This window comes from Mytilus galloprovincialis, chromosome 5 (genome assembly GCF_965363235.1).
Source record: "Mytilus galloprovincialis chromosome 5, xbMytGall1.hap1.1, whole genome shotgun sequence".
NCBI lineage: Eukaryota > Metazoa > Mollusca > Bivalvia > Mytilida > Mytilidae > Mytilus > Mytilus galloprovincialis.
Genome location: NC_134842.1, coordinates 3,973,700 through 3,992,703, shown reverse-complemented (window position 1 = coordinate 3,992,703; position 19,004 = coordinate 3,973,700). Strand labels below are relative to the sequence as shown.

At 34.6% G+C, this 19,004-nt stretch overlaps 2 protein-coding genes and 1 long non-coding RNA gene across 3 annotated transcripts; 2 read left to right on the top strand and 1 right to left on the bottom strand.

The window, feature by feature from the left end:
* Positions 1–1,488: 1,488 nt before the first annotated feature.
* LOC143074982 (bis(5'-nucleosyl)-tetraphosphatase PrpE [asymmetrical]-like) lies at positions 1,489–4,087 on the bottom strand. The gene is made up of 2 exons (XM_076250188.1): positions 3,940–4,087; positions 1,489–3,525 (listed from the first exon to the last, which is right to left on the bottom strand). Exon 2 carries the CDS (start codon positions 3,426–3,428, stop codon positions 2,577–2,579), a length of 852 nt encoding a protein of 283 aa, XP_076106303.1. The 5' UTR covers positions 3,429–3,525; positions 3,940–4,087; the 3' UTR covers positions 1,489–2,576.
* Positions 3,938–10,215, top strand: LOC143074981 (bis(5'-nucleosyl)-tetraphosphatase PrpE [asymmetrical]-like). Its single transcript, XM_076250186.1, has 2 exons — positions 3,938–4,032; positions 9,265–10,215. Exons 1-2 carry the CDS (start codon positions 3,949–3,951, stop codon positions 10,093–10,095), a joined length of 915 nt encoding a protein of 304 aa, XP_076106301.1. The 5' UTR covers positions 3,938–3,948; the 3' UTR covers positions 10,096–10,215.
* A 6,016-nt stretch (positions 10,216–16,231) lies between these two features.
* On the top strand, positions 16,232–18,985 carry LOC143074265 (uncharacterized). Its single transcript, XR_012977763.1, has 2 exons — positions 16,232–16,507; positions 17,650–18,985. It is a non-coding gene; the product is annotated as an uncharacterized LOC143074265 (long non-coding RNA).
* Positions 18,986–19,004: the final 19 nt, after the last annotated feature.

Below are 19,004 nucleotides of genomic sequence, written 5' to 3'. Positions count from 1 at the left end.
AATTTTAAACTTAGTGTGTTTTTTCATAAGGTAACATTCCACAGAAACACATCATGGCATGTCATCATATACCCAGACACATTATTCTGACATCAAGTCGAAATATGAACGTTAAATTACCTCTCTTGTACGTACACATCCACAAGTATTCACTACTAGACAACAATGTCATCTGCTTTAACTATTTACACCAGAACTGCATTACAGAAACTGAGACTTAATATAAAGACTGCTTGTCTAGAAGTCATCTAGTAGAGTAGCATGTTGATATATTACTTTGTTTTCTGGTGTGTGCGTCCGTCCGTTCGTCCCGCTTCAGGTTAAAGTTTTTGGTCGAGGTAGTTTTTGGAGAAGTTGAAGTCCAATCAAGTTGAAACTTAGTACACATGTTCCCTATGATATGATCTTTCTAATTTCAATGCTAAATTAGAGATTTTCTCCCATTTTCACGGTCCACTAAACATAAAAAATTATAGTGCAGATGGGGCATCCGTGTACTGGGAACACATTCTTGTTATTTGTAATATTATAGAAGCAAGTTGTTTAAGGAAACACTATTTGGTCGCCTTCTATATACTCTTTTGCTTATTTATGGCTTTGGGTTTCTGTTTCATCGACTAATTTCATAGTTTCTTTCAAGCTTGGGACGAAAGTCGGAGAATACGAGACAGAGCTCACTATCCAGTAGTGGATTTTAATAAAGCCTTATATTTCAAAAGGTAGAAGACCTGGATGCATTATGTCTTTTATATATGCAGATGCCTTATAATACAAACTTTCCGTCTGTCATATGCCCATTGTCCTTGACCTCATTTGCATGCAGTGTACATGTCCAACTTTTGATTTGGTCTTTTTGTCAGGTACTATAAACAAAAGGGCCACCGTATTTTGTGTATGAAAAGATTGTAAGGTCTACATGTCTCTGGGCGATTTTATTTGACCTTCACCTCATTGTTTCATAGGCCAAGATAATATATTCATGTGTTTATCTAGATCTGTTTATTTAGATAAATCAAACAATTTTTGTTTCAATAAGCTACATGTCAACTTTATATTTTGGTGACTGGTTGGTTGCATAGTGTAAATATTGGCTTGCAGGTTCATCTAGCCTTGACCTCATTTTTATGGTAACTTATTGGTCAATAATCAATTTGAGTGTCTCTCAGGGCTATTGGCGATAGGCTTACTATATTTGGTGCATTGAATGAGTGTAAGCTATGTGTGCAAGTCAACTGGCAGTATGCATCTGACCATGGCCTCATGTTTTATTTGATCATTGTAAATGTTCAGTTAATGTGTTACTTGTAGTAAAACCTTAATATTACCAGCTCTCAACACAAATTCAATCGTGACAAGTAAATCAGACGAGACATTTCGGCCTGTGCATTCCTGTTTCGACTCTTTACACTTCCATACGATCTAATCAAAAGTATATACATGTATTAAAATAGCAAATCATTTATTTTTAAAGATTATAATCTTTATTGCAAAATTACACCCATGAGGGTCAAGCAATACAATCAAACAATAATTTTATACTATACAATGCAATACAGTGAAATACAATGTAATACAATGAAATACAAAATAATACAATACAATATATAGAATAATAGAACATTAGAGTTCAATTATAAATGTATGTAAAAAAAAACACCATCATAACCTTGCCTGACATGGGTCTGACTCCCTCAGTTCTAAAGACTGTTTTATGAAGACTCCAATATGACAAACAAGTTTAGGGATGGGGTTTAGAATGTGTTTAAGTTTATTGAATGCATCAAGATGTTGTAATAATGGTACATAGTCTTTTAGATAAGCAAAAATATACTACAGTTGATATAACTTAAGTTATTTGTCCTATTGGTATCTGCACTGCGCAGGTTTATATTGCATGTTTAAGTATTACAGAATATGTATGTATGGTCTACATAGCCAAAAGTGGAGGCTTTTGTCAAACACGTAAAACTGGTTTAATCCCATATCATCGTGGGTCTTGTGTTCGATCGTAGTATTGATTCGCTCATATTGATCATTTTGAACAAGTACTAAGTTACAAGCTTGGTACCATTCAGAAGTTTTTTGGTTTTGTTTGCCTAAGCGGCTACTGTTTCATACATATTGGATTGAAGTATAGAAAAACTGAACTTCTGTAAAACAAAGCAGGTTCAAATGTTCTTTTCTGAAATCCTTTTTGTTTATAATAAATACCCATGAATATAATGAGCTGTTGAGATTTTCGTCCATGTCTATGGGACAATAACTAAACAAAAGAAAAATAACGAAAGTTACGAGCCTATGTTATCTTTGTAAAATAACATATACATTACTAACTTCTAATATATCATGAGAAGACTGAAGACTATATCATGCTTATAGTTGTAATGCCCAATGATCATGATGAAGTGTTCAAATATATAATATGTGTAATATGTTATAAAATTGTCATGTATAAAGAGTAAAAAATATATGAACAAATCCTTAAACAAGAACCACAAGTAATGAAGATTTTTATTATAAAAATATTCATTTTTGTTGTATATATACATAACTTCACTATACATGTTATAAATTATTCATTTAGGTGTTTTAAAACCTTTTGGTTCCGAATATACCTTCTTGGCTTTTACTTGTAACATTTTCTTACTGTTAATAAATATTCCCGAAAGCATATTACCATATAAACAACCCGTGTCAAGTCCGGTCGCATATGGATGCTGTTGCAATTTTCTTGAAGCATCATGACCAAAATATACATGTTCAGGTCCTGACCACAAAGAGGCCCAAGCCTCACCCTGAAATGGCAGTTCTGAAGCTAATAAGTTACCATCGTTATCTTGATATAAGTTTCTAATATGAATAAAGTTATCAAGATTTTGTTGATGAATTGGAATCCCGGGCACTAACCCAGCATGTACAATTAGTATATTCCTCCACGGAATAGATATGGTGTACGGCAATTCTAAGAGATAAGTGATATCGTCCGTGTTAAGCTCCGTGATCCATTTGAATACCTCTGGTATAACATAGTTTAAATCATTTTGCAAATTTAAATAATGTTGAATTATTGCTTCTTCGTGATTTCCCCGTACAGCTAAAGCATCCATCTGTCGGACTTTCCTGATGGTCATTAAATTACGCGGTCCTTTGTTCGCCAAATCACCCACAAATATAGGTAACATTTTCTTTTCTTTTATTTCTAGCTTAGCTAATTCGAGGAGCTCTTCTAGTTCGTCCAAACACCCATGGACATCACCAATAATGAAAATGTCTCTACCTTGTATAAAGCTATTTTCTAAAGTAAGATGGAGAGATTTTGGAAGCGGAAGTTTATATTTAGTGAACCTTCTCACGGTAGATATCGGCTTTCTGGTTCTCAGTAGCGATGTTATAATAATTAACAAGGATGTCATTGAAGCACTGTACATTTAGACTGATACCAATGTAGTAATCAGATTCTTTCTTCGTTCGGTCTCTCTTTGCAGACAACTGAGGAACGGTGCAGCTCTATTGCTTTATCAGCGCCTACGAATGAAATGAATTCATAAATTTCAATGCGTTTTGGTAAAGTACGAACAATGCAAAAAATGATAAAATGGTAAGGGCTGTGGTCACGCAAACCAAATATTTTTTCTACGACAATTTTTCCAAGCAATATATCTGACCCTGAACAACTATCAAACGACTTCAACAAACAAATTCAGTGGCGGATCCAGAAATTTTCATAACTGGGGGCCCACTGACTGACCTAAGAGGGGGCCCGCTCCAGTCACGCGTCAATGATTCCCTATATAAGCAACCAAATTTTTTTCCAAAAAGGCCCCCCCCCCCTAAATCCGCCTCTGAAATTGACTTATTCCTCCTCATGTTTTACTTATAGTGAGGTAAGGAAAATGCCAAACATCGGAAGAATTATTTCTAAGTTATTCTCTACAATACCTTTCTGTTATGCTGACACTCTATCTTGTTTCTGTTTCAGAATATTTCAGTAAATCGACAACATTTTTAACACATGTACGAAAGTTAACATTTGTAAGTAGAAAACTAAAAGTCAAATAAACATTTCTGGATATATACAACAAAACTAATCGTATTTAGTATGCCGGTATTTTAACAACGTTTATTTGTTAGTTTCATTTGGAATATACGCTACTAGTAAACTACATAAATTTGTCAGTAAGTGCATGGCGAGTTACCGGGTCGTTGGTCGCGATTAAATACATGACCGTGTTATAAAAGTGTGAATTTATGTATAAGATTTAAGACTTTTAAATGATAAATGCATGTCAGAGTCGATTGAATAGTTTTTTGAACATGTTTAGCATCACAAACGGAATTTAATAAAATATAAGATGGATCAAAATCCCATCCCAAATGGCCATTTCATCGACTTTGTCATGTTAAGTCACGAATCAACTAGTTTTAACAAAATAGTTGATAGAATAGAGAATGGCAACAATGAGTGGGTTACATATATATATATATGTGTGTGAACGGGGTCTAAGACACTGACACAAATGTATAGTTATTAAATTGTCTTCCCGTACTCCAATTCCCCGACAGATTTTACGTAACAGCTGTTACTTCGCCTTGAACTCTCTCGTTAGAAATTCGGCAATCGCATAACGCAATCATATGCATGTCGTTTTTAGCTCACCAGGCCCGAAGGGCCAAGTGAGCTTTTCTCACCACTTGGCGTCCGTCGTCCGTCGTCGTCGTCCGTCGTCCGGCGTCGTCCGTCGTCGTCGTCGTTAACAATTTACATTTTGAACTTCTTCTAGAGAACCACTGAATGGAATGGAACCAAACATGGCATGAATGTTCCTTATGAGGGGCTGACCAAGTGTTGTTACTTTGTAGCCGATCCATCATCCAAGATGGCCGCCAGCGGGGGACTTAGTTTAACATAGGACGCTATGGGAAATGCATACAAATGACTTCTTTTAGAGAACCACTGAATGGAATGAAAACAAACATGGCATGAATGTTCCTTATGAGGTGCTGACCAAGTGTTGTTACTTTGTAGCCGATCCATCATCCAAGATGGCCGCCAGCGGGGGACTTAGTTTAACATAGGACCCTATGGGAAATGCATACAAATGACTTCTTCTAGAGAACCACTAAATGGAATGAAACCAAACATTGCATGAATGTTCCTTATGGAGTGCTGACCAATTGTTGTTACTTTGTAGCCGATCCATTATCCAAGATGGCCGCCAGCGGGGACTTAGTTTAACATAGGACCCTATCGGAAATGCATACAAATGACTTCTTCTAGTGAACCACTGAATGGAATGAAACCAAACATGACATGAATGTTCCTTATGTGGTGCTGACCAATTGTTGTTACTTTGTAGCCGATCCATCATCAAAGATGGCCCCCAGCAGGGTACTTAGTTTAACATAGGACCCTATGGGAAATGCATACAAATGACTTCTTTTAGAGAACCACTGAATGAAATAAAACCAAACATAGCATGAATGTACCTAATGGGGTGCTGACCAAGTGTTGTTACTTTGTAGCCGATCCATCATCCAAGATGGCCGTCAGCGAGGGACTTAGTTTAACATAGGACCCTATGGGAAATGCATACAAATGACTTCTTTTAGAGAACCACTGAATGGAATGAAACCAAACATGGCATGAATGTTCCTTATAAGGTGCTGACCAAGTGTTGTTACTTTGTTGCTGATCCATCATCCAAGATGGCCACCAGCCGGGGACTTAGTTTATCATAGGACCCTATGGGAAATGCATACAAATGACTTCTTTTAGAGAACCACTGAATGGAATAAAACCAAACATAGCATGAATGTTCCTTATGGGGTGCTGACCAAGTGTTGTTACTTTGTAGCTGATCCATCATCCAAGATGGCCGCCAGCGGGGGACTTAGTTTAACATAGGACCCTATGGGAAATGCATACAAATGACTTCTTCTAGTGAACCACTGAATGGAACGAAACCAAACATGGCATGAATGTTCCTTATGTGGTGCTGACCAAGTGTTGTTACTTTGTAGCCGATCCATCATCCAAGATGGCCGCCAGCGTGGGACTTAGTTTAACATAGGAACCTATGGGAAACAACAACAACAACAACAACAATACTTTATTTTAAGAGGGTTACACAGTTAGCTATATAACTAATCTTTCCTGAGGCCCTCGTAATGAAAAATGAAACAAAACACAAACATATACTAGTACATTGCATACATACATTAGCATAAAAAGTCAAGTGTGATAATAATGTTCAATACAACTTGATAAAATGTGATGAAAAAATAAACATGATGACATGATCAGTTTTTTATATTATTTATACAGCTAGGTTGATTTTAATAAATGATCTGTTATTTTGTATTTGAAAGAATTAATATTTGTAATATTTGTTAACGGTATTGGCAAATTATTTCACAAGAATGGTCCAGAATACATAAAAGATTTTTTGAATAATTCTGTTTTTGGTTTAGGGAGTATGAGGTTTCCTTGAACAGCATTTCTCAAGGGGTACGGATTTGTAATTTTAATATCCTTTTTAAACCCTGACTGCTACAACTACTCCACACTATACAACAATAATCAATAAGTGGCAAGATATAACCATTATAGAATAATTTTCTGCAGTCTAGATTTAGAAATTTTTTAATCTTTAATAGTAGATATAGTCTAGATGATATTTTTGAGCAGATCAAGTCAATTTGGGTTGTCCATGTGAGGGAAGGGTCAATTTTAATGCCTAAAAGACTTTCGCATGTGGAAGATTGTATCACTTGATTGTTAATAGTTAAACAACTCTCATTGTAATGTGGCATTGCTCTTTGCTTCGTTGCAATAATCATATATTTTGTTTTATTTTTATTGATGAACATATTGTTATCATTGCACCATGCCTCTACACCATGTAAATCTTCTTGTACCTTTGACTGAAGAGTTTGATAACAATTACCAGAAAGATGTAAGGTTGAATGACTTCTTTTAGAGAACCACTGAATGGAATGAAATCAAACATGGCATGAATGTTCCTAATGTGGTGCTGACCAAGTGTTGTTACTTTGTAGCCGATCCATTATCCAAGATGGCCGCCAGTGGGTGACTTTTGAATGAAATTAAACATGTTCCTTTCCTTATAAATGAGGTTGTGTTGTCACTTTTAGCCAAATTTTATATTTTTTTATATGATTTCAAAAACCCAAGTAGAATCAGGTGAGCGATACAGGCTCTTGAGAGCCTCTAGTTTCATTTGATATCGATTTCGTTCCCACTTCAGTAAAGTATGGTTTTTATACGACCGCAAAATTTGACAAAATTTTCGTCGTATATTGCTATCACGTTGGCGTCGTCGTCTGCGTCGTCGTCGTCGTCCGAATACTTTTAGTTTTCGCACTCTAACTTTAGTAAAAGTGAATGGAAATCTATGAAATTTTAACACAAGGTTTATGACCACAAAAGGAAGGTTGGTATTGATTTTGGGAGTTTTGGTCCCAACATTTTAGGAATTAAGGGCCAAAAAGGGCCCAAATAAGCATTTTCTTGGTTTTCGCACTATAACTTTAGTTTAAGTCAATAGAAATCTATGAAATTTAAATACAATGTTAATAACTACAAAAGGAAGGTTGGTATTGATTTTGGGAGTTTAGGTCCCAACAGTTTAGGAATTAGGGGCCAAAAAGGGACCCAAATAAGCATTTTTCTTGGTTTTCGCACCATAACGTTAGTATAAGTAAATAGAAATCTATGAAATTTAAACACAAGGTTTATGACCATAAAAGGAAGGTTGGTATTGATTTTGGGAGTTTTGGTCCCAACAGAATAAGGGGCCCAAAGGGTCCAAAATTAAACTTTGTTTGATTTCATCAAAATTGAATAATTGGGGTTCTTTGATATGCCGAATCTAACTGTCATGACTGTGTATGTAGATTCTTAACTTTTGGTCCCGTTTTCAAATTGGTCTACATTAAGGTCCAAAGGGTCCAAAATTAAACTTAGTTTGATTTTGACAAAAAATGAATCAGTTAGGTTCTTTGATATGCTGAATCTAAAAATGTACTTAGATTCTTGATTATTGGCCCAGTTTTCAAGTTGGTCCAAATCGGGGTCCAAAATTAAACTTTGTTTGATTTCATCAAAAATTGAATAAATGGGGTTCTTTGATATACCAAATCTAACTGTGTATGTAGATTCTTCATTTTTGGTCCTGTTTTCAAATTGGTCTACACTAAAGTCCAAAGGGTCCAAAATTAAACTTAGTCTGATTTTAACAAAAATTGAAATCTTGGGGTTCTTTGATATGCTGAATCCAAAAATGTACTTAGATTTTTTATTATGGGCCCAGTTTTCAAGTTGGTCCAAATCAGGATATAAAATTATTATATTAAGTATTGTGCAATAGCAAGTCTTTTCAATTGCACAGTATTGCGCAATGGCATGAAATATCTAATTGCACAATATTGTGAAATAGCAAATTTTTTTTTAATTAGAGTTATCTTTCTTTGTCCAGAATAGTAAGCAAGAAATATATAATTGCAAAATATTGTGCAATAGCAAGATTTTTTTTTAATTGGAGTTATCTTTCTTTGTCCAGAATCAACTTAAATCTTTGTTATATACAATATACAATGTATATTCACTTTTTACTACCAACTGATAAATTAAAATAATCTTTACCATTCAGTGATAATTAGCAGTTTTTTTACATCTTAATATTTTATGATGTATTTCAATGAGTAGTTATTGTTGCAAACTCCATTAGAAATTTTAATTGAGATTAGTTTTGGAATAAGGGAAAGGGGGATGTGATTTAAAAAATTGGGTTCAATTTTTCTCATTTGAAATTTCATAAATAAAAAAGAAAATTTCTTCAAACATTTTTTTGAGAGGATTAATATTCAACAGCATAGTGAATTGCTCTAAGAGAAAACAAAAATTTTAAGTTCATTAGAACACATTCATTCTGTGTCAGAAACATATGCTGTGTCAACTATTTAATCACAATCCAAATTTAGAGCTGAATCCAGCTTGAATGTTGTGTCCATACTTGCCCCAACCGTTCAGGGTTCAACCTCTGCGGTCGTATAAAGCTACGCCCTGCGGAGCATCTGGTTGCATTTTTTTTGGTAATTTTTATACCCTACCGTGGCCATCAAAATGGCAAAATCGGTTAACCATGTTAATGGAAAATAATTACTGTCTATATCATTTCCAAAGGTGGCTTCAAAGAGAAAACAGTAATAATTGTCCTTTTCACTCTATATTTTTTCTTTTAGATATCAATAATGGCGGCCTTATTATACTGCATATACTCATCACTATTTAACAAAATTACAGAAACGACATCTAATAAACGGTCAAGTAAAAACAATATCAATCTACCTAAGACACCTCATCTTGTACTAACAGCTGAAGATATTAAAGATCGTGAAATATTTATTATTGGTGATGTTCATGGATGTCTCGACGAACTTAATGAACTTTTACACCTAGCAAAAAGTAAGTTAAAAGGTAAACAACTTTTGCCAATATTTGTTGGTGATTTAGCAAACAAAGGACCACATAACGTTTCAACCATCAGACGAATTCGCGTCGAACTGAACGGTTATGCTGTCAGAGGTAACCATGACGAAGCTGTGTTAAAGCAATGTTTGAGTCGACAGGAACGTGTGGATTATATTGTTCCAGATAAATACAAATGGACTACAGAGCTTGTCGCAGACGACATCCGGTTCATACAGGAACTGCCATATACTATACATATACCTTCTAAGAATTCAGTTATCGTTCACGGCGGTTTAGTCCCAGGAACACCACTAGAAGAACAGGATTATACAAATTTTATTACTATGAGAAGCTTATTTAAGGACGGAGACACATTAACAGCATCAGCTAATCGGCTTATAGGTAAACCGTGGGCATCGCTGTGGGAAGGCCCAGAACATGTATATTTCGGACACGACGCTGCACGAAAACTGCAGCAATATTCCTACGCCACTGGACTTGACTCCGGATGTTTGTACGGAAACTGGTTGACAGGCATATTTCTGGATAGTCAGATGATGATACATGTCAAGGCTAAAAAGGTTTATGTTACTCCTGAATAGAAATCAGAGAAAACTTTGTCAATTAGATGTCTATTACTTATAGAAATGTGCTTATCATTGATTCAATGGTTGTTACAGGTTATCACTTTTGCACCATAGTAAAATCTTAAAATATTGTTATTGGTACTAACATTTCGTTTTTATAAAGTAAAAGGTAAAATCACAATCATACTGAAATCCGAGGAAAATTAAAAAAAAAAAAAGAAACTCCATAATTAAATGGCAAAATCGGAAGCCATAACACATCACACGAATGAGTAACAACTGCCATATTCCTGACTTGGTACAGGCATTTTAGTATGTAGAAAATGGTATTTAAACCTGGTTTTATAGCTAGCTTAACCTCTCACTTGTATGACATTCTCATCATATTCCATTAAATTGGCAACGATGTGTGAACAAAACAAAACAGACATAATGGGTAAAAATGTCAAAAATAAAGGCACAGCAGCAAACATTATTGTGGAATATTATCTTATTCATTATAAAAACATACAAATATGTAACTAAGAAGCACAATCAGGCATCAAGACAAGACACATCAGCAAAAATGAAAGACAGGAATACAAAAAAATATCATAGAACAATAACACAATGATGGGATGTATAAGTACAGAGCCACGTCATATCTATTAAAGAAACACAAAAAGATAAATAGACAAAGTACGTTAGCAAAAATAAAAGACAAGAATGCAAAAATTATCAAAGAACAAGTCAGGAAAATGGCCATTGTTATATTATAGTTCGTTTAGACTGTGTTTGTTACATTTTGATGTTGTGTTTCTCTTGTGTCGTAGTTCTTCTCTTATAATTGATGTGTTTCCCTCAGTTTTAGTTTGAAACCCGGATTTGTTTTTTTCTCAATCGATTTATGAATTTCGAACAGCAGTATACTACTGTTGTCTTTATTTACATACAACTAACTATGCATTTCTATAGATAAACAGGCACACTATGAGTATTCATGATCCTAGTTTCTGTTGATTCTTATATACTTGGCATTGCATTTGACCTTGTCACGGGTTGGCGAAAGATATGAATAAAAACGTCAAGGTCTCAAGGACCGAGTGGCGACTGGCATAAACTGCTTTCGAAATCCAACTTCATGTAATGCCTTCTTCCCAAAGTCAGAAAAATCTGAAATATTTATATCGAAGACCAAGGTGACACATGTGCATACATAACTAAAAATAAAATATCAACACGATTTAATATTGTTATATATACTTTCAAGTCTACTCTTTAATGTAATTTAAAATGCACATACAATTTAATGAAGAATGAATAAATTTCAGACTTATCGGGTGTTGATCAAACACATTCTAGTTTCTACACTTGTTATGAAACAGTTTTTGAAGTAAAGGATGATAAACACTCCTATTGAAGTAGGAGACGAAATAAACAACGCAAATTCTGGGGAAAATGTAGTTTATGAAAATGTCCTGATTGAGGTAAGCTGTTTATTACTCTCTTATCACGCAGTGGATAGTTTATTATAACCCTTATCACGGGTTGGGTAGTGTATTACACTGTTATCACGGAGTGGGTAGTTTATTACTTCCCTTACCACGACGTGGGTAGTTTACTACACTCCTTATCACAAAGTGATAAGTTCATTGCGTCCTTTTCACGGAGTTGGTAGTTTTATACACTTTTTATCACGGAGCTGGGTAGTTCATTACACTCCTTATCACAGACTATAGTTATTATAGAGTGAACAGTTTATTACACCCCTTACAACACAGTCAATAGTTTATTACACCCATTATCACGGAGTGAGTAGTTCATTACAGCCCTTATCAAAAATTGGTAGTACACTACACTCCCTATCACGGAGTTGGTAATTTATTACACTCCTTATCGCAGAATATGTAGTTAATTTCACTCCTCGTCACGCATTGGATAGGTCATTACACTCCTTATCACGGATTGCAAAGTTCAGACATGAATATTACGTATACCCTTGCAAAGTTTGTCCAATCTAGAACAAGTTCACAATTGGCAAAGGACATTGATTTAAATAATTTCGGAACTTTGAAAACATATTTGAGAATTGCATTTCGAAGGGATAAAAGGAACTGCTTTCCTTGAGTCTTTTTACCCGACTTCGAGTTCGAGCTCGAGTCCGTGTTCGTATTTTATTTTAATGTGAATTTTTCGTCTATTGTCTTTTCTGTGAAGTGCATGATGGACTGTTATAAGTTTATTTCAGCCCTTATCACACGGAGAGGGTAATTTATTTCACCTATTATCACGGACTTTGTAGTTTATTACACCCCTGACCACAAAGAGGTTAGTTTAGTACTCCTTATCACGGAGTTGGTAGTTTTTTTCACCCCTTAAAACGGATAAGGTAGTTATAACACCCTTTATCCCAGAATATTTTTTTTTAAATTTCATTCCTTATCTAGGAGGTGGTTGTTTATAACACCCTTTATCATGAACCGGGCAGTTGAAGACACCCCTTATCACGGAAAGGTTAGTTTGTTACTCCTTATAACGGAGACGGTAGTTTGTTACAACCCTTATCACGTAGTGGGTTATTTCACTACTTGTTTATAACACTCTTTGCATTGACCGGTTAGTTTACAACACCCTTATCATTGACCGGTTAGTTTACAACACCCTTATCATTGACCAGCTAGTTTACAGGTGCCACATGTGGAGCAGGATCTGCTTACCCTTCCAGAGCACCTGAGATCACCCCTAGTTTTTGGTGGGATTCGTGTTGTTTATTCTTTAGTTTTCTATGTTGTGTCGTGTGTACTATTGTTTTTCTGTTTGTCTTTTTTATTTTTAGCCATGGCGTTGTCAGTTTGTTTTAGATTTATGAGTTTGACTGTCCCTTTGGTATCTTTCGTCCCTCTTCTTTTACAACACCCTTATCACTGACAGGTTTGTTTATTAAACCCTTATCACTGAGTAGGTTGTTTATTACATCCCTTTTCACAGACATTAATATCAATTACACACCTTATCACAGACATGAATATTAATTACATCCCTTATCACAGACATGAATATTTAGTACACCCCTTATCACAGACATGAATATTTAGTACACCCATGATCACGGATTGGGTGGTCTATTTCTCCTCTTATCACAGATGAAGTAGTTTATTACACCCCTTATCATTGCGGAGGTAGTTTATTACACCCCTAATTAAGGAGTGGGTAGTATAATGCACTTCCATTGACATAGGTTTCATGGAGGCAAAAAGCTGAAATGTTTCTGCATCAACATATTAATTGTTTTTTAAAACTTGTAAATGCCAATTCACCTTTGCGTTATCGACACTTTAGTAAGTGATCCGTTTATACGAAGTGTTTTTGGCGTACATGTTCATTGCGTTATTGATCCGTTTATACGAAGTGTTTTTGGCGTACATGTTCATTGCGTTATTGATCCGTTTATACGAAGTGTTTTTGGCGTACATGTTCATTGCGTTATTGATCCGTTTATACGAAGTGTTTTTGGCGTACATGTTCATTGCGTTATTGATCCGTTTATACGAAGTGTTTTTGGCGTACATGTTCATTGCGTTATTGATCCGTTTATACGAAGTGTTTTTGGCGTACATGTTCATTGCGTTATTGATCCGTTTATACGAAGTGTTTTTGGCGTACATGTTCATTGCGTTATTGATCCGTTTATACGAAGTGTTTTTGGCGTACATGTTCATTGCGTTATTGATCCGTTTATACGAAGTGTTTTTGGCGTACATGTTCATTGCGTTATTGATCCGTTTATACGAAGTGTTTTTGGCGTACATGTTCATTGCGTTATTGATCCGTTTATACGAAGTGTTTTTGGCGTACATGTTCATTGCGTTATTGATCCGTTTATACGAAGTGTTTTTGGCGTACATGTTCATTGCTAATAAAGATACAGCGAAAAGAGCTTTGTCTGTGCGTTTTATTTATTATTCCATATTATACTGTATTTTTTTGTTTTTGTTTGTAGTTTGTATTAAAGTATTCCTACAATGTTTTACATCGTTATCTTATGTACTTTGTATTTATATTTATATTGGGATAGGACATCACTAATGTTGTAACAACTTGTGTCCAATCCCTTTTGCTACTTTTGCAAACAAATATGTTTAAATTAGATTACGGGCTATGTGTTTATTTTTGAAGGTTTATGTTTCAAACCGTTTAGTCACAAGTTAATAATTTGTGAGGAAAACACAATGACAACTGATTATAACGCCTATAAATCATCTTTGCTCTTATAGGCAGATGCCAAGTTTGTCCGGTCTAGAACAAGTCCACAATTGGCAAAGGACGGAAACGACATTGATTAAAATTATTTTGGAAATTTGAAAAACATGTTTGAGAATTGCATTTCGAAGGGGTAAAAGGAACTTCTTTCCTTGCGTCCTTTTTTCCTGACTTCGAGTTTGAGCTCGAGTCCGTGTTCGTATTTTATTTCTATTTTAATTTTTCGTCTATTGTCGTTTCTGTGAAATGCATATATATATATATATATATATGTATGATGCCCTGGTATAATTGATTGGTCTTTTCTGACAATTTTGATTGCAATCGAGGAACATGCAAGTGATTATGACGTTTTTGTCAATACAAAGGAGTAGGTTCAGTAAGACCCCTTTTTGGCCTCAAAATATAGCAGTTTTAGAAAATTGTGAAAATGTTATCGTTTAGATATTTATTGCAAAGTAGAATGCTTCTGCTACATAAATATGGGCTGTTTTTGACAAAACAATGCACATATATCGGGTACTAGCATCATTAAGTCATGCTAAATTACTGAAATCTTCACAATTGTAGCATTTTAGTTATATTTTAGACGGTTTCCGTCTGAAATGAAAGTGGCCGCATTCGTGTTCATTCATAATATTGAAATGTAAGTTGTACTTGATGATAATACATAATATATATAAAGGTTGAGGATGAACACGGATGCGGCCACTTTCATTTTTGACAAAACCATCTGAAAAGTGACGATTTTTGGCATATTTGATAGATTTTTCATATTTAAGCTTGAATCGGGGCGTTTTAAATGACTTATTAAGTTAAAATCTTCCCCATTAACTAATTGAATCAATTGAAATAGACACTTAAGTGTTTAGAAAGTGTCTAAAATCTTTCGTTAGATGAACTTGAAAATTGAGGCCGAAATCGGCCCTTACCGGACCTACTCCTTTGTAAAACTATTTTTCTCTGGGATTCATTATTTACTTAAGAATGAAATCTGAAATGAGAATTAAAACTATATTACATTGTTATCCATTTTAGTAAATTTTCGACATTTTTAATTGTTATGTCCGTTTGTTTTGTTCACACATCGTTGTCAATATAATGGAATTTTTTTTTTTGCGACTGTCATACACGTAAGAGGTTAGCTAGCTATAAGACCAGGTTTAATCCACTATTTTCTACATGAGAGAATGCCAGTACCAAGTCAGGAATATGACAGTTGTTTGCATTCGTTTGATGTATTTGAGGTTTTGATTTTGCCTTGTGATAAGGGGCTATCCGTTTTGAATTTTCCTCGGCGTTCGGTATTTTGGTGATTTTTTTCTCACACCAATCATATAAAAAAGAAGATGTGGTATGATTGCCAATTATGAGACAACTATCCACAGAGACCAAATTGACACAGACATTAACAACTATAGGTCACCGTACGGCCTTCAACAATGAGCAAAGCCTATACCGCATAGTCAGCTATAAAAGGCCCCGATAAGACAATGTAAAACAATTCAAACGAGAAAACTAACGGCCTTATTTATGTAAAAAAATGAACGAAAAACAAATATGTAACACATAAACAAACGACAACCACTGATTTACAGGCTCGTGACCAGTCATACCTTGCGCTTAGGATACGTCATATATTTGGGAAAGGATCGAAAACCAAAGGAAAAAAACATGGCTTATTCTTTTTTTAGCTGGATAGATAGGAAAGATAACTAGGGAAATTCTTTGTACAAAAATGCACAGATTAAAACAATCTGTAGGACATAGATAACTGTGTAAATGCCCCTTCTTTAAATCACAACGTAATGGTGTAACATTACATGACAATGAATTCTATCTGTTTATAAACACCTTCTGAATGTTAATTGTTTGAAAATGATGTGTGTACATTAAAATTATCGGGTTCACATCTTCTAACAGTTACGCAATGTTTTGTTACTTTATCATTTTTTTCAATTTTCTAGGAATACACATTGTGGAAAAAACCCTTTATGTTGACTGAGAAATAGAATTACGATAAATCCTTGGTCTTCTTCCGATCGACAGTAAAACGCTTGCCAAGGTGGGGCGTCCATTTTTCTGTGCGAGATCGTCTTCATTATTAGTACAGCTGACTGAATGGGAAAGATGCTTAAAGTTATCAAGATCTTCTGAAAATCACACCAGGTTTCTTTTGTTTGCTTATGTATGTATATTTATTTAATTGATCAGGATTGCACTTTCTGACAGTCACGCAACAATTTTGTATTATATCTTAAATGGAATTCTCTACAATTACACAATTGGAATGTCAAACAACATTGTTCTGATAATGGTAATGTTATAATAGTAATCAAAGGAACCAGGATTATAATTTAGTACGCTAGACGCGCGTTTCGTCTATATAAGACTCATCAGTGACGCTCAAATTAAAATAATGTTATAACTTTCATTGAATTTATCAGCAATAACAATTTCGCAATAAATGAATTATTTAATCTTAGTTTTTCATGAATATATTACTTTAACTGTATTTGGAAAACCTTTTAAGAATTTTTAGTACTCAATGCTCTTAAACTTCGTACTGTATTTGGCCTTTTTTTTTTATTCGAGTGTCACTGATGAGTCTTTTGAAGACGAAACGCGCATCCAGTGCAAATATGTGAAATTTGAATCCTGGTATCTATGATGAGTTTATTGTACATAATTGTACTTTTTTTTAAGGTAGGTACAGCAAATCTAATTTGAGGTACTTAATGATGACATTTTCAATTCTGAATGCCTAAATACCAAACTCGCTGCTGGTGTATGCCGTATTCAATTTTAACTTTATACGGGAAAATTGAAATATTGTGGTAAAACAAGTTAAAAATGTTTATAACAACAACAAAAAAACTCCAAGGTAAAGTCAAAAAGGAAATGTCCATAAAACTGAGGTTAGACTTAATCACCAAAAGGAACGAATGGAAAATTACCCTCATATCCCGACTTGCTACATTTTGAAGAGACAAATCTGTTTTAAAGGTAGCTAAACTTCTCACTTTATAGTTCCGTTTTATTGAAAAATTTTGTGTGCAACACAAAAAGATTTCGCAGGTTAGTATGATGATAACTAAGATCCAGCATGATAGAAAAACTGTGTAAAAATACATCAAAGACAAACAACACAGTCAACTGAATATCAAATTCAAACAAATATATAAAAAATGTAACAAAGATGCATATAAAAAGGTAGTTGAAGTCGATTATAAATTTGATTAAGATGTTGACAAACAAGTTTTTGAATTGTGCGAATTATTTAAAACAGACATCATTTAATTTGAATTTAATCTTAATTTTTCCTTTCAGGGATAAAATATGATAGCCGTTCTGTTTCATTTATACAATGTTTTCACTAAACAATTCGAAAAATCTACGGAGCATAGATCAAGCATGTGTAAACTTGTACTCCCGAAAACACAACATCTAATCTTGAATGATAAGAACATACAAAATCGACAAATACTTATAATTGGTGATGTCCATGGATGCTATGATGAACTCAAAGATCTCTTGATTCTAGCAAACTGCGAGGCAGACCGAATTCTACCAGTATTCGTTGGTGATATTGTTAACAAAGGGCCACATAGTGTAAAAACAATAAGAAAAGTTCGTGAACTTAATGCGTATGCCGTAAGGGGCAATCATGAGGAAAAGGCTCTCATGCATTATTTCAACTGGCGGAAAAGGAATGTTGTCATTCCGGAAAAGTACAATTGGATAAAAGACTTGGATGAAGATGAAATACATTTCTTACAAGAATTGCCATATACTATAGAAATTCCAGCAAAAGATGCTATAATTGTACACGGAGGAATAGTACCAGGGGTGTCTTTGGAAAACCAGAATTTAACAGATTTTATTACAATGAGGAGTTTACAAAGGAACGGTGATAAATTAATCGCTTCATCCAGTATATCGTTAAATGAAGCCTGGGCCTCACTATGGTTTGGACCTGGTCACGTGTACTTCGGACATGACGCTGCGCGTGGACTACAGCAATATTCGTTTGCCACGGGACTAGATACTGGATGTTTATATGGCGGTTTTCTAACTGGTATATTTGTTGACAGTAAAAAGATTTTACAAATTAAAGCAAAGCGTGTATACCGAACACCTTAAGTGTGTAGACGTAAACATACCCAGGAATTACCTATCAGCTTCTGTTCGCCAGTCTCTTTTTCATAGTTTTAAAATTAATTGAATTATTTTGTTAACGCAACATAAGCTGCATTTTTTATCTTTGCTTTTGCTGCACTTTGATGTTCCTGCTGTTCATTTACTTTCCTCTTCTACTTGATGTGTTTTGATTTGTAACCCGAATTTGTTTCTTCTCAATCGATTTGTGACTTTTAAATATGGGTAAAATGCTGTTGCCTTCATGTAAAGTGAGAACAACATTACTGGAACTGAGTTATATGACGGTAATTTCGGTTCACTTCACAATTGTTCTTTGTATTTTGCATTCAAACGTTTAGTCTGTGAACCTGGCTCACTGTTCGAGAGTAGAGATAGTTTGTTCGAGATATCTGTTATCAAAATACTAAGTATATCACCATAACGAAATGCTAAGTCCAATGAATTCTTTAATCAGACTTAGAACATATATGTTTTATAAAAAATAAAGTTGAGGTTATGTGCATGTTCCTAGAGAGAATAAGTTG